The 22418-nt window shown below is 35.7% G+C and overlaps 1 protein-coding gene across 1 annotated transcript; it reads right to left on the bottom strand.

Moving 5' to 3' along the window:
• Positions 1-1851: 1851 nt before the first annotated feature.
• LOC121416349 (serum paraoxonase/arylesterase 1-like) lies at positions 1852-16227 on the bottom strand. Its single transcript, XM_041609920.1, has 8 exons — positions 15869-16227; positions 12071-12141; positions 11308-11363; positions 9703-9871; positions 5436-5559; positions 4664-4864; positions 4043-4127; positions 1852-3004 (listed from the first exon to the last, which is right to left on the bottom strand). Exons 1-8 carry the CDS (start codon positions 15931-15933, stop codon positions 2696-2698), a joined length of 1080 nt encoding a protein of 359 aa, XP_041465854.1. The 5' UTR covers positions 15934-16227; the 3' UTR covers positions 1852-2695.
• Between the last annotated feature and the right edge of the window lie 6191 nt (positions 16228-22418).

Below are 22418 nucleotides of genomic sequence, written 5' to 3'. Positions count from 1 at the left end.
GGTGGTTTTTACTACAGTCCGTCTCCATGAAACACAGTCCAATCTGAGCTAAATCCTGCGACCCTTTAGGGCTTCCCCAATTTAAAATTGATTTATTGGGGATTTCCCAACAAAAAAATGTCAACGATCACCACTCTACGGCGGCAATGCCCTACCACTCCCAAATGATATGGTAGTTTTTGTTTGAGAGAGAGAGAGAGAGAAAGACAGAGTACTGAATAAGACTAGAGGGGGAGGGAGTAAAAAGCATATACTGAAAACATGGAAAAGATGAAGGGGAACGATACAAGGGAGTACATTCTCTAAGACAGTAAATTCAAGTAAAAGCTAAAGTTTTTTAGAAGAACACTCTAGTTCGCCTAAAATACCGCCACAACTTAGTCTGCAAAGCACAGACTGATATTTGACACTTCAACCAATAGCAGGTCTAGAGTGAAGACTAGGTTCCAAAGACTCCCTGTGTCAAAGAAGAGCCAGCCGCAGTATATATTGAATCTAGTCTCACTAATTCAGACTCGGCATTATGCAGTATGCAAATTGCGAAAAGCAAGGGTCTGTGCCTTCAGACTAGTCAAAATTCTACCTCTCAACTTATGGGCTTCTCGTCTCCGTCATCGTCGGTCCATGCTTATGATTGATTGTTTGTTTGTTTGTTTGCTTTGTTTCAGTATATAAAATAACAATAACAAGGTACACATAATACATACTAATACCTATAAAATGAAATTATAAGGTCAAGGTTTAAAAAAAGGTAAGAAAGAAAGTAAATTATACGGCTAGTACTCCATTTGACACAAGCAAATCGTATACAATACTAGTTCATGTTTGCATCATGTAAGCGGGTGGTTATACTCAACTCAATTTAATTGATATCAAATTCATGTGCAGTCTCATGATAGTATTTTTTTAAAGTAGCCACTCAGTCATGAAGGGAACATATTTCTGTAATTTGATATCGAAGAAACCTCTCAGTTTGTTCCATAAATATATACACATTTTATGAAAAATAATGCATAAGATTTTATTTAGGAGCTTTTTCAAGAGTGATAACTTTTGAGGAGAGGGGGTGCTCGGTTAAGCCCATGATTAATTACAGTGGCGTAACTACATTGTACGAGGGCACGTCCCCCCCCCCCCCCCCCCCGAGGCTCGGAAAAACGATGAAAAGTAGAAAAATAAATTAAAACTGGGGGAAGAAAAAATGATTTTAATATTACATTATAATAATTATGCTATACCATATTAGATGCTGTATATAATATCATATTACATGATAATGTACATAATATGAACCTCACTGTTCAAAATGACGTGTCGTGACCAACGGTACGCCACTGTTTAAAGAGAAATTCCAGTAGTTGCAGTTAACACTGATTTCATGAGAAAGTCTGTAAAACAAGGCTTAATTGCCAGTATATCATCGAGGATCTAGATCTGGTACAGTTACATTAACTGGACTTTGTGAAATCTTGAAATCTACGCTGAAAAATATTCACACCGAAAATCCCCAACACAGATAAGCGCACGTGGGACAATGTATAATTATTGCTCAGGGCGTCGGGCCCGACGCCCTACCCGAATCCAGTGCTTATTTGCTGATTTCTCAGCAATTACACAATTTCTTCCAGAATCCTTTGGCACATGCGTTTTATTTATACAAACAGACACTTTAGTGGTCATTTCATTGGATTCTGTACGAACTCATTTTGATATCGTTACCAAAACTAGCATTTACCTTTAATGATGATTAGCATGATTAAGATTACATGATATGATAAGTTTATAGAAAATGAGCAATGCTAATATAAGAAAGACCATTAAACCAGAAGAATACAATTTTTGATTGGAAGAATACAGCTGCGCACAATATTATAACACGTATGAATTCTAAACAATATACAGATATGAATAAAAATACAAATGATAATGATGTATTCATTCATGTATACAGTACGAAGAAAACATTCTCTGGTCCTTGAAATCATTCCTGGGGCCGCGGAACACCTTTGAAAGTGTGGGGGGCGCTGACCAGATGCCTACATGAAATTACAGCTTTATGTTCATTTTCGCGTTGCACGTACATGGTTTCAAAACTGAAAATGATTGGAAATTTAAGCACCCATCCCCTTCATATTAATATTTGAGATGAAAATTTGACTCATTTTAGAGCAAAACATTAACCGGAAAGCTTCGTTACGAAACATCTCTGAGTCTGGGTTTTCTTTTCTTTCTGCCTTTGATAATTTAAAGGACTTGCAAAGAAAGCTTCGTTACGAAACATCTCTGAGTCTGGGTTTTCTTTTCTTTCTGCCTTTGATAATTTAAAGGACTTACAAAGAAAGCTCTGGAATTATGAGAAGCACTAAAGCGGAATAATTAAAGAACGGTAAACAATTTTGAGCAAGACTGAAAGTGATATTATTTACCATTTGGTTTTCACCATTGTCTATTGTTATCATTGATTGTAATGAATAGATAAAATACATACATTGACTTCGTTTATATTCGAGCACAAAATTATTGAAGGGAAATAGAATTGTCAGATTAGTTTAATAAATCAGTGAAATATTATTGCTATTTTTAATGTTACAAATGCAAAATCAGACAAACTTGGGTACGTTGGGTTATTAGTCATTTTGGACCTTCATTTTCCGCTCTCTTCTAGAATTGATAGGTTGATAACCCTTCAAACTAATCAAATAAGTGTAGTTACTTGGCAACGCATCATTCGTTCATGCAATGATCCAATGAGTAGGACACCTCTATGGTAAATAGCACTAGTTGACATGGTAATATTCCTTCCATCTTCACTGTAAACTTCAGACATTTCATAATCGTCGGATCCAACTCTTATTCGTAAGACCTGAGATGGGACGATGCCTTGTTTTGTATTCATGTAATGAAGAGCCTTGGATGGTACTTTTATACAGCCAGCCCATATATCACCAGATTCGTCCACGTAAATATTATCTGATGTGGTTCCCAGATTGATAACGTCAACACCCTACAATAATCATAAAATTAGGATTTGGGTGTTTTATGTTGAAAACATTTTAGACGAAATAAGATACTTTCAAACATGTTAATTACAATTCGTAATCCAATGCCTACCGATCTGCATACTGTTTCTAACAGAATGTGAATTTGATCTGATGTCAATCACACATTTTTAATCAATCCAAATAGGGGGAGGGGGACACGCTAAAATGTTAAATGAACGATGGTTGGCTAAGTGACAACTTTTTTTCCCACACATTGTATTTGCCCAATTAAAATGGTTTAATCCACCATGCAAGGTTTGATATAGACCAGTTCGTAGTTACTTCATGGACAATTTTGGTCAAATGACCTTTCATTTCTTTCATTATGATAGGCAGATTTCAAAGCAAGATATTACGTAAGCATGCCTTACATAGCAGGATGAATAGATTGACCAGAATCGCACACCAATGAACACTTTATGAAAAGTATTTGTTGCATTCCTACTTTGCATGCACATCATAGCATGTTGCACAAAGTACTTGGCAAACTGTGCGTTCGTGGACGCATTGTTGTTGTTTTTGGATGTAAATGAAAAACACAATTCAAAAGAATAAATGAATAATCAAGACATCTAAGTTGGTGCTTATCTCATTAGATTTTAAATCACCATGTCATTTTAGTACAAATGACCTTCCTCTGATCATGCGCAGAATCTTTAGATCATGCACAGAAAAGAACTACGAACTGGCTTATTGGAGAACTTTGTTATTCCTCACACATTTTAATTTCTGAATAACATTTCAGTTTTTGGTGTAGGCATGGTGGGAGTTGTAATCTGCTTGGAATTCTAAGAATCTAGAACATAAATGTCATTTGTCATTGTTGAATACATCTTGGAATCATATGATCATTGTTTCAAAAATCACTTTACAGCTTAATATTTGCACTATATACTTGACTAATAGCATTGGATGTTGTTTTGCTGTTGCCATGGTTGTTAAATTTGCCCCACTCTCACTATATCCTCCCCTTTAAATAAAGAAAAAGATTGTCTATATACCTTGTTTGGTGTAAGTGAATTATCAGCCAGGTTCCTTTCATATATACGGATTTGTCTTGCAAACGGCTGGGAAACGTAAAGAAGCCTAAATAAAAAAAAAAAAACAATTAGTACATTGGTGTTAAAAGTATAAATGATTAATGCAAAGTCTCTTATGATAAACCATCCCTTCGCAAACATACAAATATAAACAACATTTATGAAAAAAATGACGCACTGAGAGAGCGTGCTGTGAGGAGAAAATTGAATTTGGCAATGATACATTAATGAGAAAGAAAGAAAGAAAGAAAAGAAAAGAAAAGAAAAGAAAAGAAAGAAAGAAAGAAAGAAAGAAAAAAAAAGACAGAGAGAAACAGAAAAAAGGTAAGAAAGAAAGAAAGAAAGAAAGAAAGAACGAAAAAAGAAAGAAAGAAAAAAAGACAGAGAGAAACAGTAAAAAGGGTAAGAAAGAAAATGTATGGCGGGTTTTTGTCTTGCTTTTTTTTTAATGAATAAGAAACTAAACAATGCTTCAATATAGTGATATGAAGGACAAAAGACAATGTATTTTAGATATAGTCCATAGTCCAAATCAAAAATTATAAAAGATATAGGAGGTGTATATAACATTAATGAACATACCTCCCATCCCTGGAGAGATCGATGCCATTAGGATTGTTTAACGATTCCGAGACTTGCTTGCAGCCAGTGACATCACAAAAGAGAATGTAACCCGATCTTAATAAGAGTGTATCTTCCAGAAACCTCATCCGTGGATGAAGGAAGTTAGCTTCGTTAGTAATGAAAAACGATTCAGGTCCAGTCGCTATCAAGTTGTTCACACTGAAACCAAATGAAACAAACAAATCTAATTAAATATATATGGTTTATTCCATCAACAGAATATAATAGACACCCTCTTACTTTCCACTGGGTGAACTTATTAGCGAAATAATTCCTAAATCGTGGGGTAGAATTTCAATAGGACCCTAAACTTTCCCAAAGGAATACTTATAAAAATGAAAGAGGGTTTTCCATCTATTTCCGTCCTTATTTTCGATAAACAAAATAATCATAAAGATAAATCGCGAAATTATAATTTTTCCATAAAAAGACCCATGGAAATGGCTTTACAATATTGTGCAGCGTAATGTCGACAAGAAACTGTTGTTGACATATAGGAACGATGCAGAGAAGATGACACGCACAATCGTGAAGCGTTCATAATAAAACAAAACAATATTGATTTTTATAAGATATTGCTCTGCAATAAATAAAATACCTATAGCAGTGTATGTTTTCTGATCGAGCAATTCAGTAGGATATAGGCTGCTTTCCAAACATTTCACCATCAGCTTACCAAAGATTTAAGAGTAAAATAGATTTTTAAAAATGATCTGGATTTGACCCTTACCTTCTGATCAAAGGATCTCTCTTTGACTTGATGAATGATAAAGACATTGTGTTTCGATCAAACTCAAAAATATCCACAACATCAAATCCAACATGGTGGTTTATGACAAAAATAAATGTCTTAGCTGTGCAATCAAAATAAAAGAAGAAAAGAGAATAAGAAATCATAAAATTCGGTTTTATTAAAATATACTCATCAAAAAGTCCGAACAGGGTGACCAGACGTCCCGTATTTCCCGGGATCGTCCCGTATTTTGCTCCTTTGTCCCGGCGTCCCGACAAACCCTTCCCGTGACGCCTATTTGTCCCGTATTTGAGAATATTGAACAAAATGTAGTTAATACATTTAAAAGTGACGAATTTTCATCAAATAACCAACAGATCCGAAGCAGAGACAACAATAAAATCGATAACTGTAAACTTTTGCAAGTTTTGCGGTGATTTTCTTGCTAATTGAACCCAATACATTGCAAACGAACTGGCCTCCTGCCCGTGTGAGGCAGGCTACTATAGGATCGGAGCAGATTCTCAATGGTGCAAACAATTTTGACAAACAGTTTTTCCACCAAAATAATCACATAATCGGCGGGAAATTTGTATAATTATATTATGGATTCTTAGATTACTGATTTGGAGATGTAATCGGAGGAACAAGTGATTGAGTTTTCATAACTAGATCTGGTTGTTTCAGCTTTCGATTTGAGTCTTAATTGTTGTGATGCTGCAATGATTCATCTCATTTTTAAGTTGACAATGTTTCACTTTGAAATTTTATTCCATTTTAGCTTTTAAAATTTCAATAATATAGTTGAAAAACACCAAATGTTATGATTTTTGTTAGATGATTGGATCGTTTTTGTTTGCTTGAAGTTTGAACTCTTTTCCTTTTTTCATTCTAATTCTTTCTTCATCCTTCTATCTTCCTGTTTGCCCTATTTTGTTCTATCTTTATTTCCTAAGTCTTTCCTGATCGTTTCTCTCTGTGTTCATTTTTCTTTCTTCCTCCTTTCTCTTACCTACCATCTTTCAGTAATCTTTAAAAACATACTTGTTCTCATGTTAGATTATTTTGTTTAGGAAAAGCACCATGTATGTTGCAATGTTTTAATTTTTCATTTAGTATTTATGTATTTTATTTTCAGTATACCTGTATTAGACTTAATTGCCTCTTTTGTAAAGCGCATAGAGATTCCGTCGAATATTATGCGCTATATAAGCATCTATTATTATTATTATTCTTTGTTTAAAATTTTGCTTGTTTCCTTCTTCTTACCTCTGCTTTCTTTTTTTCCTTCCATTATTTGTTCATTCTTTCCTCCCTCGCTTTCCTCTTTTCTTTCATTTTGTTTTCTAATTCTTTTCCCTTATTCTTAACTCCTTCCTTCCCTCCTTCCTCCCTTCCTGTTTTTCTTCTTTGTTTTTCTCAAAAAATGAAGGAAACATTTTTCTTTCCTTCATTCTTTCTGTCCTCCTTTATTCTTACTTTCTTTTCTTTCCTTTCCTTTATTTTGTCCTTCACACATTTATTCATCTTCCATTTTTTTTTCTTTCTTTCTTTCTTTCTTTCTTTCTATATTCAAATCAAAGAATGACGGAAACCTCTTTCTCTCTTTTATTCTTTCTTTCACCCTTCTTTTATTTAACTTTCTTTTATTTTATTTTTCCTTCATTTTCCCTTCATTTTTTCTTTCTTTCTTCTCAATTCATCTCTTTTCTTTCTCTCCTTCATTCTTTCGTTCACCCTCCCTTCCAATTCTTTATATGTTTTTACAAGTCTAACAGTTTTGTTGCCTTCTTTGTTGATCTCTAATTTTGTCAATTGTCCCGTATTTCATTTTGTGAAATCTGGTCACCCTGAGTCCGAAGGCTAACAATGTGAGTTCACAGTAAACTAAAAAATCAATATACGAAATGCAGACCATTATTTGACCAATTACAAAAAGAAAAAAACATTATATTTACTTTAGAGAGGAAATTATGTGGTTCAAAACAAGACGGCGCCAGGGAACTTCCATAGCGGTGGGGCAAGATGACAGAAAAGTGATATCACACCACCCCCCCCCCCCCTCAACCGCCTCATTTTAATCACAAACATGACAAAGACAATACAGTGTCAAGTGAACACTTATTTCTACACTTTATTCCCTTTCATTTTTGTTCTTGTTTTCTTCATTCTATAAGTACTTGAAAATGAAAAGGTGTTGTTGCCTTCCCTGCTCGCCATCTCTCTGAAGCACTAATCGCGTGGCCAAAATAAAATATCAAGTATAAAAACATCCCGGTCTTGTCGAAAAAAAATAGGTGCATGCGTAAAAGGCAACAGCTATAAATTCATGTAAAGTTTGCATTGTTCATATGGAATTACTCTATTTGAACATCAAGACGCGTATATTATGTGTGATGTTCTAAGGCACCCATAATAATTGGGAATGGAAAGACGGAGAAGGGGTGAGGGGTTCTCATTTGAATAGGGGTGTTATAGACAGGACTATCTGTTCTCTAAAATATTCCACCCCAGCCCTCCCCCCCCCAAAAAAAAAAACAACACAATCACATGGAGATGATCGACCCCTGCCCCCCCCCCCCAGCAACTTCCATGCACCGCCTTTGTTTATTGGCCATTCTATACACAATAATTGATTACAAAGATCTTGTCACATTTTCCCTACGTTGGCTTTACGACGAATCGATAACAGCCGTTTTAACCCCGCGGGTTTTAACATTTTTTGTACCAGCATTAACTTTAGATGGTTTGGGTTAAACGGCTGTTTTTTTTTTATTCGCGGCCGCCGTATAGGGGATAGTGGCCGCACCATGTGGTCTATCGTGACTAACACGATAATGCAAATATCCAGTAAATTGTAGAACTGACAGGGGCTGATCCAGCTTTTGCCAATAGGGGGGGAGGGGGCGAAAATATTTTCATGAACATTTTTCTCGATTGGCCGCTATAATCTGATTTTTTGTTGGTTTTTCAGGTGGTAGTCCTATAACTAAAGACTGAACTTTTAAGTATATGTTAGCTTTTATTGTCATAAACAAGAAAAGGTATCTCATGTGGTCTTAATATATAATGCAAGCGGGAAGCGCGAGCTAAAATTCTTTGATATCTTATGTCCTTATAACTGAAGATTCTGAGCAGTTTTAATAATCATGAATAAAGATAAGTATCTAACAATGCGAGCGCGAAGCGCGAGCCGAAATTTTATTATAGTAATGTGAAAGGGACTCTATTGGGACTGTTTTTAGTGATTAATGAATAGGATACATGATCACCAATTAAATGAGAGTGCGAAGCGCGAACTCAAAAGTTTTAATCTTCCGACCTAAAAACTGGACAGTCTGAGCGCATTTTTATTTAATAAAGAACAAGCTGTGTGTCTCAAACAATTAAATGCGAGCGCTAAGCACGAGCTTAATATGTTGATATACTGACATGATAAAGGAGAATTTTGACAAATTTTGACAATTTGTGGAGGCGCGATAGCTCAGTCGGTAGAGCGGGGGATTCGTATTCAGGTGACCCGGGTTCGATTCCCACTTGGTGCGCTATTGCCCTTTGGTAAGGCATTAATCCTCAGTACCAGGTCCTTCGGATGGGACCTTAAGCCGTCGGTCCTCTGGTTGCTTGCTTACAAGCATTCATGCTTTCTTAGCAATCAGGTAAAAAAAAATCACCAATCACCAAAAATCACCAAATTTCCCAAAGAGCATATGTATCTCACAAATCAAACAATGCGAGCGCGCAGCGCAATCTGAAAATTTTGATATAACAATTTGTGTTAATCAAACAAAAGATTGAAAGCTTGATGTGTGAGCTAAAATATTGTGTGCAAATTGATTTCAGAACTGGATATATGAAGTGTGATTTAATCCTCTTGAATGGGATTCATTACACGGGCAATGCAAGCGCGAAGAGCGAGCGAAAATATTTATACATAGTCTATTTTCCAATTCTTCCCTCACCTTTTTCATGTTTACTTTCGGGGTCGGGCCGGCCGGCGCGAGGCTGTAAATTACACATCATGGGTATAATACCCCTTTCTTACTTTTCTTTCTGTTTTTCGTAGTTTCTATCGAGATAAAGAGTACCCTTTTTCTGCAGGTTGTCAAAAAATAGGGGGGCCGGGGCCGGCTCGGCCCCCTCTTGGATCCGCGCCTGACTGGAATTGAGTTCATATCAAACCTTTCAATTTCAAAACCTGTTATCCACATCAAATCAATAATTCAAGCTAAAAGATTATGACTTTGTAGAAATAAGTTTTTACCTGTGGTTTTATCTTCAAATGCTGTAATGCCATGTGGGTGAAGTGTGTTGACATCGTAATCACCCTTGATCTTCAACTCGATAGCTCCCTTATTATGATTGTTGATATCATAAGCAAATAGATGACCTCTTGGTGCTCCTTCGACACGGTCTTTGAAAGTCAAATAACCCTAAGAATAGAAACAATTATCTGTCAGTCTCGCCTGCCATACGCGATTCATAGCAGCAATATCAGCAATACTGACCATGAAAATGATATAATACTAAAATAATTATCCACAACAAAAACACCATTCATATAATGATATACTATACGTTCATTGACCTGAGTCATTTGACCTGAAACTCGGGTAGGATGTTCAGTAATACTTCATTACCCTAGTATGTGTAAGTTTCATGAACTAGGTCAAAATACTTGAGTTACTGATTTCGATATTGATTCCCCCAACATGGTTTAAGTTCACTGACCCTAAAAGAACCTAATCTCAGTCATATAACTTGAAACCAAGGCAGGGTGGTTGATTACTGTCCAAGTTTCATGAACTAGGTCCATATACTTTCTAAGTTATGATGTCATTTCAAAAAAAATAAACCTTAGGTTAAGATTTAATGTTGATGTTTTTTCAATTCAATTCAATTCAATAATGGTTTATTAAAAACATGCCTCGCAGCCAAAGGCTTAATAAAAAACATGTGTCCAATTTACAATAGAAAAATACTTATTTTTAAATACAAACATGCAATGACATAAAATTACTAGAACTTCTTATTGTAATACAAGGAAATGAATTGTTGAAAGTAAATTAAATCATAATTGTACTGAACATAATAAATATCAAGTATGCAAATTATTACCACTATAGTGAGTCCGCCGCCGTCGGAAAAAAGCAGCGCATATAGTCTCGCTCTGTTTGGTTATGCAGGCGAGACAATAAAAACGGAATAATCACATGGCATTCTTTGTATGGGATAGGTCGTCTGATTGGATTTTAAAATTCTTATCTGATATTACTATTGAGGAACCTTGCTATTTGCCGAGCTCTGTTTTATTTGAATATGTGGATATTTTTTGGAGCCTCTGTAACAAGCTCAGATGAAGGATTTACATATTACAGTTCAGCATTTGATAGCAAAAACAATGGATTGATTTTGTCGAATTCAGCTTGCTTTGTGGTCCTCTCGACTCTAAGGTCTGAGTGGGTGCGGACATTCCGTGTATGCATATGCTGTAAACATGATAAAAAGTATACCTAGTTGAAGTTTTATTCCAGAAATGGGTGGGGAGCAACTTGATATATAAACGCGAATACACGATATATTTTATGGGTCAAATTGTGTAACCGTCCGTCAAAGGGACTTGATTATTTCAATAATAAACATTACTGTATTTATAATCACATATGTTTATCACTGATACCTCTACCTCGGTCGGTCTACGGTTGCCGTACGGCGAGTCGAAAACAGCCGTTTTATACATTTGTATTCAAACAACTTATGTAGCTGGTACAAAAGCATGTTAAAACGGCTGTTTTCGACTCGCCGCACGGCTGCTGTAGACCAAATGTGACCGAGGTATTACACAATGCACCATGAACTCATTGCTTACCTCTGATACAATGACGATGCCATCTGATAAAAGTTCTAGATCTTCCGAGCCATGTTCTAAAAAAGAAAAATGCAAAGATCTCAACAATCCTTTTGTCTACAAAGCAGTAGAAGAATGCATTAATGTACAGGTCCATTTTTATTAGATTGATTTTTCATGGCATTCTGAATATTATTGTAGGATGACAGGATAGTATACAAATTTGTTGAATAAATCTAAAGTGACAGATCAACATACACCAATGCTGGTTTCTAGTAATTAAATGTGGCTATACCCCCCCCCCCCGGATAGATTATACTGAAAATAAAGTGTGTACAATAATCCGTATATAGCGAAATGTAAAATGAATAAAACAGTATTTTCGTAAGGGTGGGAGTACGTGAGATAATACATGAAATATGAGATGTTTTCAGACCATATATGGAAATATGCTGGTTATTTTTTCAAGTTTAGTTTGGATTTCACTATTGATATCGTCAATCATTAAATCATTAAATGTTATATGAACATTTTGCGTGACACTTCAGCGTGTCTAGTGGTTTGTCCTAGGTATCTTCTGTGAATAAAAAAAGAGTTTGATGTAGTCCTATTTCCCTTTTTGGTTGCTTATTTAGTAGATTTATGTTCTTGGTTGATTAAAATTGGTTCCATTTATCTATAAACACGATAAAGCTGATAGGAGTACATGATATTCTTTTGCAATGTATGGAATGATATGAATATCACCAAAATGAATGAGCACATATTCCAAAAGGAAACTTACCGATTCCACGAACAAAGTGGCATTCCCCCGGTTTGACATTGTAAATGGTTTTCTCTAAACCTAGAATCTTTCTGAAAGAATTTCAAATTTTTGAAGTAAAAACAAATATAGGTGACCTTAAAAGCATAGGTACATTAGGGGCAAGTGACTACACTCCTTTCTTTCCAACTGTTAACATATCATATCAGTGTTCAACTGGCCTCAGCATACTTAAGAGTCTATGAGCGAATATCATTACAAGAACATTACAAACATTACAAAAATATTCGAATTTCCAAGAGGAAATAGAGTTAAAAGGGCAATACAATTTTTAAATGAACCCAATGGGTACAAAAAAGAAAACACTTAGAAGGCGGGAACAGAGTGAAGGAATGAGAGAGGGTGAGAGATAGATGGGGAGAGACGGAGGGGAGGGGGGGGGGGGGCTGGGGGTGGGTGGGAAGGACGGAATTTGACAATAATTATTGCAGATAATATGATTTATGGAAAGATTGCAAGGGAAGAAGAAATCTTTTGTCAAAATATGAATCCCGGTCTGACCTATATACTACGACGTTCCACTCAACTTTGAAATCAAGATGATTTGGGTCAACTTAGATACCTGAAGCATTAAAAACCCAATGGGATGCAGTTCACAGACATCTATAAGTTTTGCATCATTTTGTGAAGCAGTGATATACACTATTCCAAAGAGTTAAAAAGAAAATACAACATTCCAAAGAGTTGAAATGAAAATACAACATTCCAAAGAGTTAAAATGAAAATACAACATATTTGTTACAAAAATGACAAGCAAGTCACAATGTCATAGTATTTTTTTATCTATAAAATTATGAGGCATTTGCATGTTATCAGACAAAATTGAAATGACATTATGACTTGCTTGTTACTTCTGTCACAAATATGTTGTATTTTCATCTAACATATACGCTACAGAAAGTAAAGGTGTTATGATATTATTTTCCACACATGAGAATGCATCCTCTATAGAATGGTGAATCTATTATCATTATCCATGTTCATTTTAATCTGATTTTTTTTTTAAATCATATATTGGCTCTCGAATCCTTCAAAAGAACCCAGAACAAAAAGAACAACGGTGCTTCCCCCAAAGAATTCAATTCGTCTCTTCAGCATGTTTAGTCATTCTAAAGAAACTTGAAAACCTATCTGTATGTCATGTATGTCTCACAATGTCTCTCAATATCTTATTTAAGATAAATATCAGTTGTGGTAACGATCTCAAAATAAGTTTAAACAGAATCCAATAAAATTATCATCAAAGTGTTTGTATGTATAAACATAACAAATTATGTGCCCAATGGCTCAGGAAGAAAATTCGTAATTGCTGATAAATGAGCAAAATAAGCACAGAATTCCATCCGAAATATGTCGGGTATTTTTCCCTAGCAACTATTAATACAGTGTCTAACATATGCTTTTCTATGTTAGTGATCATCATAATTATCGGTTTTAAGCTAAGATTTCATGATTTCACAAAGATAAGTTTACATTCATGTACCGGTTCTAGATGCATGTGACACTCCCGCCGCCTATGAATTGCAGTATAACTTTCTTCATGAAATGTTTTGATTTTGTTCTACTTCACTGTTTATTATGTTAAATTTATGTTAAATTGCTATGCGCCTTGATAAGAGTGGATATGCGCTTATTAGAAATTTAGTTATGCCTACTATGATTGTTTTTATCATCAACCACCCTCCCCCCCCCCTTCCCGCTCGTCTAGCCCCACCCTTCCATATGTGTAAACGGCACATGAGTGCTCACTATATAGTACACAAGTACTCAACAAACCTTTTATCATCTAAAATGAGCAGGTGTACCGTATATCACGTATTGATTCGTTTCAGACTATTGTACTATAATGCATCCACGCAGTACAAAGCAAAACATGAATTTAAGAGCATATATTAATCAAATTTGTGTATCAATACGAACGTTAAACCAGTCGATACTAAGCAGATATATCTTGATAAGTAAGTACTTATCTTAGCCATGTTATAGCTCTGGTCTACAATGTAACACATTTAATCAGGGCTTTAAGCAAATATTTGATGTTATGCTATGCAAGCTTAAATTCTCATCAATCCATTGAGACGTGAGCCTATATACTCGTCGATCATCAACATGGTCATGTACAAACTAATAACTTTTACAATAAACTGAGGGGGGGGGGGTCATAAATTATATAAAAATCCTCCATTACTGGAAGAAATTTGATCACCTTCACTTGAACTTATAACCTCATACGTGGTGAAAATATTCATGTTCCTCCGGTGTACTGAGATTGGAGAAGGATCCATGGATGAAGTACGCATAGTCAATAAACCTATATCATGTATATATATGCATGTACATCATTATGAGGGGGAATTGCCGGAGCAAAGGGCAAGCCATTGTCAAAAAAAATTAGTTGCATCCAAATTCAAAAGGAACTTAATTATAATTGACTGGGGGATGGTATCGATGACGTCATGTTAGAAGCAGGGTTGAATGCTATATGGTATTATTAATGGCTGGGTCCTAGCACATATACATACATGTACGTATAGTACATTCAGTATCAGAAAAAGGTACGTGCATATAGTAGCAATAGTAGCAATATCAGCAGAAGTAGTATTAGTATATAATAGTAGTAGTAATAGTAGTTGTAGAAGTAGTTGTAGTAGTAGTAGTTGTTGTTGTTGTTGTTGTAGTTGAAGTAGTAGCAGCTGTAGAAGTAGTATAGTAGTAGTAGTGAGTAGTAGTAATAATATAGTAGTAGTAGTAGTAGTGAGTAGTAGTAATAATAATAATAATATAGTAGTAGTAGTAATAGTAGTAGTAGTAGTAGTAGTAGTAGTAGTAGTAGTAGTAGTAGTAGTAGTAGTAGTAGTAGTAGTAGTAGTAGTAGTAGTAGTAGTAGTAGTAGTAGTAGTAGTAGTAGTAGTTGTTGTTGTTGTAGTAGTTGAAGTAGTAGCAGTAGAAGTAGTATAGTAGTAGTAGTGAGTAGTACAGTACTGTATTATTATAATTATTATTAGTAGTAATAGTAGTAGTAGTAGTAGTAGTAGTAGTAGTAGTAGTAGTAGTAGTAGTAGTAGTAGTAGTAGTAGTAGTAGTAGTAGTAGTAGTAGTAGTAGTAGTACACTCTAAAAAATGAAGTGCTAATTCAGCTCTTAAAGAGCGTGTATAGTGACTGCACTTCGGAGTGCTGATTTGTCTAGTTCAAATTTGAACGAGAAAAATCAGCACTCCGAAGTGCAGTCACTATACACGCTCTTTAAGAGCTGAATTAGCACTTCATTTTTTAGAGTGTAGCAGTAGTAGTAGAAGAAGTAGTAGTAGTAGTAGTAGTAGTAGTAGTAGTAGTAGTAGTAGTAGTAGTAGTAGTAGTAGTAGTAGTAGTAGTAGTAGTAGTAGTAGTTAGTAGTAGTAGTAGTAGTAGTAGTAGTAGTTATAGTAGTAGTAGTAGTAGTAGTAGTAGTATAGTAGTAGTAGTAGTAGTAGTAGTAGTAGTAGTAGTAGTAGTAGTAGTAGTAGTAGTAGTAGTAGTAGTTAGTAGTAGTAGTAGTAGTAGTAGTAGTAGTATAGTAGTAGTAGTAGTAGTAGTAGTAGTAGTAGTAGTAGTAGTAGTAGTAGTAGTAGTAGTAGTAGTAGTAGTAATACGTAGGCCTAGCAGTAGAAATGCCATCCCTGATAAATATCGTCGCGTACAAATTCAAAGCCCCGCCGAAACATCGCAAAGCTATATATTCCGATCAGTCACTGTGAAATGTATAGTCTAATAAAACTTACATGAAAGTTATCATATGACGGACAAAAGCTGCAACAAGCACCGCAAGAATCAGACGTTTCCACATATTCAGTTTTACTTTCAGTCCTCTTTGAGTACAGCTTGAAGTCAGGGATTCAGAATGCGACTGAACATGAAAATTACTGAGGGTAGCAACATCATTTCACCTCAACTCGACCCTGGTGCCGAAGATTGGTTGAATTACAGGTCACTGAAGACTCAGGTCACCCAATTCCAATGCATGTGCTATTGTTGAAAATCACAATCCTCCCAACGCTCGTCAACAATAAATGACGGGCTTGTCATGCCTGGGCTTTTTGTTTGTGCTGTTTGTGCACGTGTATTGAGCAGTGCTATATAAGACATATTTAATGGCGCTGTCACACCTTGGCGTTTTAGACAGCGTATGCCCGACGTATGAGGAATTTGGCGAATACGCTGGCGTACGTCGAATACGTTACGGGTAAGTTTTGCATACGTTAAGAGTACGCTAAAACACGCTGGTATACGTCGTGATACGGTGAGGTCGTCGAAAAATTTTGTGCAAGCACAAAAATTTTCGACGTATGCCAGCGTATGGCTCATACGTCCCGCATACGCGGGCCATAAGTTGTAGGCAAGTTACGCGATCGTTGACACACGTTACTCGTAAGTTACTCATAAGTCGATGTACGTCGAGATAATGTCCAGCGTACCCTAAAACTTACTTCTAACCTATGAGTAACGTGCTTTGAACGTATGTGTAACTTTACTCCAACGTATATTGACGTATGAAGACATGCTCCGGACGACCACAAAACTTAATGAACGTGTTTATAACTTACAGCTACCGTATAATTGCGTATTGACAACGTTTATAGGAATTTGTATATAAAGGTGTGGTTCACAGGAGGCAGCGTTCTTCGAAGTTTTCTTCGGCATGGCGGTGGTGTTGATAGGTGATGTATCGTGCGGTTATAATAGTCGAGCGGCAGCCTTTTTATAGGCTACGACACGTGTTCATCAGCGATACGCTGCCGCGCGCTATGCGTAAGTTAGGCTATCGTAGGGCATAAGTTGTGTACGCCAGCAATACGCTAAGCATTCGTTGGAATACGTTACTTATAAGTTAACGAAGCGTTCGATATAAGTTACTAATACGTTATGTATACGTCCAACTCGTTATGAATACGCTAAGTATACGCCAAGAGTTGAAAAAAAATCAAAGTTCAGCGTATGCCGACGTTTTCGAGAAATTTTGATACGTCGGGCATACGCTGTCTAAAACGCCAAGGTGTGACAGCGCCTTATGGACAAATTTAGACCCCGGATAATGCCGGTATCAACAAGGACCTCCCGGTTCCTACAGGGAACCTCCGGGATGCGTTCGGTAGCAACACGGATGTACAAGGTGGCTACACGGATGGATGCGGACGATTATCCGCCCGTGTGCTTTCGACGAAAAGTTTAACGTTTTCAAATTTTCTCCCTGATATGCCTGCATGCCTAGGATGGCGCCGGGTGAGTAGCCAGTGTTCACACGGTAATCCCGGACTGTACACAGATGACCCCGGATTGACAATCCGGGATGATCCGTGTTGCTTCCGTAAAGGTACATGTAAAAAAGGCTTTAAAGGATACTCCAGGTTGAAAATAATATGATTTGAACAGATTACAAAAGAGTAAATAACAACAAAACTTGACAAGAAATAACAAAGTTATGACTTTTTAAAGGTGAAACAGTTCTAGGCATGTCTTCATGAATAACCAATGAGCAAAATGATGATGTCATATCCCCATTTTTTTCTTTTGTATCTTATACAGTGCGTATCAAAAAAAAGTTTACACTTTGAAAAAATCCTGTAAAATTATACATTTGTAATTTCCTGAAGATTTTCCCACACTTTAACATTGGTACAGATCCATTTGAGAAAATACGATATAACTGTCGAAAAATATTTCCGCTTGAGTGAGCACCACTCACTTTTGAAAAGTTAGTGAAAAATGATTTGCGCAGAACTTTGAAATAGTAATGCGGATAGAAGTAGACCTTAATCATGAAGAACGTACATGTGGAATTTAGCTAGGAAACTTGATTTGAAGATATTTTTTACCTTTTTAAACTTGTTTCCTTGCCAAAAACACTTCGAAGAGTGCATTGCGCCCCACCCCACTTCCCCACACACTGAGGCCATCGTGACGATATTTGCTTTACACTGAGCTGTAATTTATATGAAATGGCTAAGGCTTAATTTTCACTTTGATACTCATTGTCAAGCTTTGGAAAGGTGTGGAGAAACAAATATTAAATGAAAAATGAAATGTAAACCCACTTTTAATGATAAAAACTTAGTGATAAAATGCTGGAGATGTCTGAAATAAACTTTTGTTCAGATTCGGTCATGTCCTGGATCCAGCTGGCACAAAAAGGTTAAAGGTTATGCTTACTAAGTGTTGAAATGTCAACTTGGGCGGTAAAATTGTTACAAGATGCTTGAATGTATCCGTTTTATTTCAATGGACTAAAAGTGCAAGTGACATGTATGAGAAATGTGTTAATTTCGCCCTTTCCACTTGACACAGCGTGAAAACGAGCATTTCTGCGCAAAGAGATTTCTGCGAGCTTTACAAAAATGGACAGTGTTCACTCAAGTGTAACATACTGTCAAAACTTTTACTTTCATTGGATAGATGAGACCCAAATCTAAGATTATATGTGAAAAAAAAATACCCACATGTTGCATATTTTTTAATTCCCAGGTCTTTTTCAAAGTGTAAACTTTTTTTTGATACGCACTGTATAAAAAAATGTTTATTCATATTTTCCTTCAAGAACCAAAATATTTAAATGACAACTGATTAAGTATATTAGATATTCATTGCTGCAACTTTAAGGGAGACATATCATTCAGACATGTATGAAATAATGAAACAATTATTGTGATTTTATGTAATAACATAATAAAACGGAAAGTGGGGATGTGACATCATCAGTCCATCTAATGCATATTCATGAAAACGCGCATATAACTGTTGTCACAATATATTGCTAACGTTTAAAATTCCATAACTTCGTTATTTGAAATCAGACTTTGATGACATTTTCAGCATTTTGCTCTGTAAACTTTACTCTACACGCCAAAAACTCCGGTATTGATTTAACACCAGCCCGGAATCTATATTATGTTCACACCGGAGAAGTGTTAAACAGCACCAATTTCGTTTTTGTCTAACACCAGAAAGGTGTTTATACAACACCAATTAGTATTAAAACAGCATCGGTTTGATTCCAAACTGGTGTTGTTTCAATACTTCTCTGGTGTGGACATATATAGATTCCGGTCTGGTGTTAAATCAACACTGGAGTTTTTGCAGTGTATTTATTTAAATATGAATACATTCAGCTCGTAGCATCCATTTAATGGACCAAATAGTTATTAGACGAAAAATGGTGAGTGGACGAAATAACAATATTAGACCATGTGGATAGTGGACGAATTGATGTTAGACCAAATGATAGTAGACGAGTTGGTAATTTGACGAATTGGCATTAGACCAATTGAACCATCTCCAAAAAAACTTTGAAATAGTCAGAATGGTTGAATGAAATTAATAAACAAGAGGCAACAATAATTTTACACAGAACTATTCTCTTATTGGAGATTTATTTCTGAATGAAAATGATAACAGTGATAAAGTTCAAAGGTTCCTTTTAACAAAAATGTTTTGCAAATTGGATTTGTTTGTATCCTAAACGTAAGAAGTGCTGTAAATATACATTTGAATATTAAAACAAAATAAAAGATAGGCATGGACACACACGATTCGAGGAGAAGTTTACAATATGACGTTAAATTACTTTTTACAAGTTAAGGCATGTGATTCTTTCTGTTTTTTCTTTCATTTTTTTAGAAACGAACATAAAACATTCCTAGTCCGTATGCCAGCGATTCTAATTAGTGATTTCAAACATCCATATTATTTCATTCCTTATTCGATTTTTGAAAAGTTTTCATTGTGCTTTTGCTTTACTCTGTGTCAACACAATTAGATTTAATGCACACTACAGATCTATTTCTTGTCTGTACGGGTGTGTGTTTGTGTAATTGTGTATGTGCGACTGTGTTTTTGTGTGCGGGTGTAGTTTTTATATACATGTAGAGAAAGGGCAAATGAAACCATCAGGAAAAGAAAGATAAATTGCCACAAATTACTTGTTTTTATACCTTCAATAAATCGTCCTCTTGTTTTATGTGAACATGATGAAGTAGTCATACATCAAACATAACAGATATGAACAAGAAGAAAAAAAATGATCAAAACACAAAACCAATCTATTAAAAGCTATTCAAAATCTTTATCTTAGCTTATATTATTATTGTATGATCGTGTTATCCACATTCGAATTTAAATCGCTAAATAGTTTTTTATATAAGTAATTTTAATGCTTATTTGATTAAAAATACTTGTTGGTGTTAATGTATACATTTCTAAATATCTGACTCCCTTTCCAGGCAACCTAAGTGCTATGATAGTCTATTAAAAAACACTTTTAAGAACCGATCAAAAATTTGCGCGATCTTCAAGATTCCCTAGATCCATGGTGTTTGTAATCATTGCTTGGAGTCATGATCTTCAAGAATCCCTAGATCAATTCTGTTTGTAATCATTGCCTGAAGTCATGATCTTCAATAATCCCTTGATCCATGGTGTTTGTAATCATTGCTTGGAGTCATGATCTTCAAGAATCCCTAGATCCATGCTGTTTGTAATCATTGCCTGAAGTCATGATCTTCAAGAATCTCTAGATCCATGCTGTTTGTAATCATTCCTTGGAGTCATGATCTTCAAGAATCCCTAGATCCATGCTGTTTGTACTCATTGCCTGAAGTCATGATCTTCAATAATCCCTTGATCCATGGTGTTTGTAATCATTGCTTGGAGTCATGATCTTCAAGAATCCCTAGATCAATGCTGTTTGTATTCATTGCTTGGAGTCATGATCTTCAAGAATCCCTAGATCCATGCTGTTTGTAATCATTGCCTGAAGTCATGATCTTCAATAATACCTTGATCCATGGTGTTTGTAATCATTGCTTGGAGTCATGATCTTCAAGAATCCCTAGATCCTTGCTGTCTGTAATCATTGCTTGGAGTCATGATCTTCAAGAATCCCTAGATCCATGCTGTTTGTAATCATTGCCTGAAGTCATGATCTTCATTAATACCTTGATCCATGGTGTTTGTAATCATTGCTTGGAGTCATGATCTTCAAGAATCCCTTGATCCATGGTGTTTGTAATCATTGCTTGGAGTCATGATCTTCAAGAATCCCTAGATCCATGCTGTTCGTAATCATTGCCCGAAGTCATGATCTTCAAAAATCCCTAGATTCATAGTGTTTGTAATCATTGCTTACAGTCATGATCTTCAAGAACCCCTCGATCCATGTTGTTTGTAATCATTGCTGGGAGTCATGATATTCAAGAATCCCTAGATCAATTCTGTTTGTAATCATTGCTTGGAGTCATGATCTTCAGGAATCCCTAGATCCATGGTGTTTGTAATCATTGCTTGGAGTCATGATCTTCAAGAATCGCTAGATCAATGCTGTTTGTATAATCACTGCTTGGAGTCATGATCTTCAGGAATCCCTAGATCCATGCTGTTTGTAATCATTGCCTGAAGTCATGATCTTCAATAATCCCTTGATCCATGGTGTCTGTAATCATTGCTTGGAGTCATGATCTTCAAGAATCCCTAGATCAATTCTGTTTGTAATCATTGCTTGGAGTCATGATCTTCAAGAATCCCTAGATTCATAGTGTTTGTAATCATTGCTTGGAGTCATGATCTTCAAGAATCCCTAGATCAATTATGTTTGTAATCATTGCTTGGAGTCATGATCTTCAAGATTCCCTAGATCCTTGCTGTCTATAATCATTGCCTGAAGTCATGATCTTGAAGAATCCCTAGATCCACTAGATCCATGTTGTTTGTAATCATTGCTGGGAGTCATGATCTTCAAGAATCCCTAGATCAATGCTGTTTGTAATCATTGCTTGCAGTCATGATCTTCAAGAATCCCTAGATCCACTAGATCCATGTTGTTTGTAATCATTGCTTGGAGTAATGATCTTCATGATTCCCTAGATCTATGTTGTCTCAGTTTCAGTTTGGTTTATTTTCATATCTCACATAATATTGAATACAAATAAAGTTTAACGTCCAACCAAACACAAGAAATCAATAATAAGATGATACCATACATCAGTATAAATAAGACTATAATTCCATGAATGTTATGATTCATCTAGTAAACTTGAAATATCAATCAGTTATGAATCTTTCACTGGAATTTTGTGAAAGTTGTAGAAACTCGCTCTGTGGAACCAAGTGGCGTTACGGTCTACTGATCTGGAAGCAGTTTCATTTAGAAAAACGTGCTGATGTTTCATTCGCCTGATGAAGCCAACAGCGGTTGGTAGCGACTACAGAGAATTGTGAGTTTCTACTTTTACAATTTTCAAAAAATTTAAGTCAAAGATTCAAAACTGAGAGTAAGACAATGGT

This window comes from Lytechinus variegatus, chromosome 5 (genome assembly GCF_018143015.1).
Source record: "Lytechinus variegatus isolate NC3 chromosome 5, Lvar_3.0, whole genome shotgun sequence".
Taxonomy (NCBI): Eukaryota; Metazoa; Echinodermata; class Echinoidea; order Temnopleuroida; family Toxopneustidae; genus Lytechinus; species Lytechinus variegatus.
This window is presented reverse-complemented; position numbering and strand designations above follow the sequence as displayed.

Bases quoted from the DNA above. Each gene is read 5' to 3' on its own strand.
- LOC121416349 (XM_041609920.1), bottom strand. From the start codon at position 15,933: ATGTGGAAACGTCTGATTCTTGCGGTGCTTGTTGCAGCTTTTGTCCGT. The intron at 9,872-11,307 runs GTAAGCAATGAG...TTCTATTCTTAG, and splicing joins GCATCGTCATTGTATCAGAG to GGTTATTTGACTTTCAAAGA. The intron at 5,560-9,702 runs GTAAAAACTTAT...TTGATTGCACAG, and splicing joins ATTTGAAGATAAAACCACAG to CTAAGACATTTATTTTTGTC.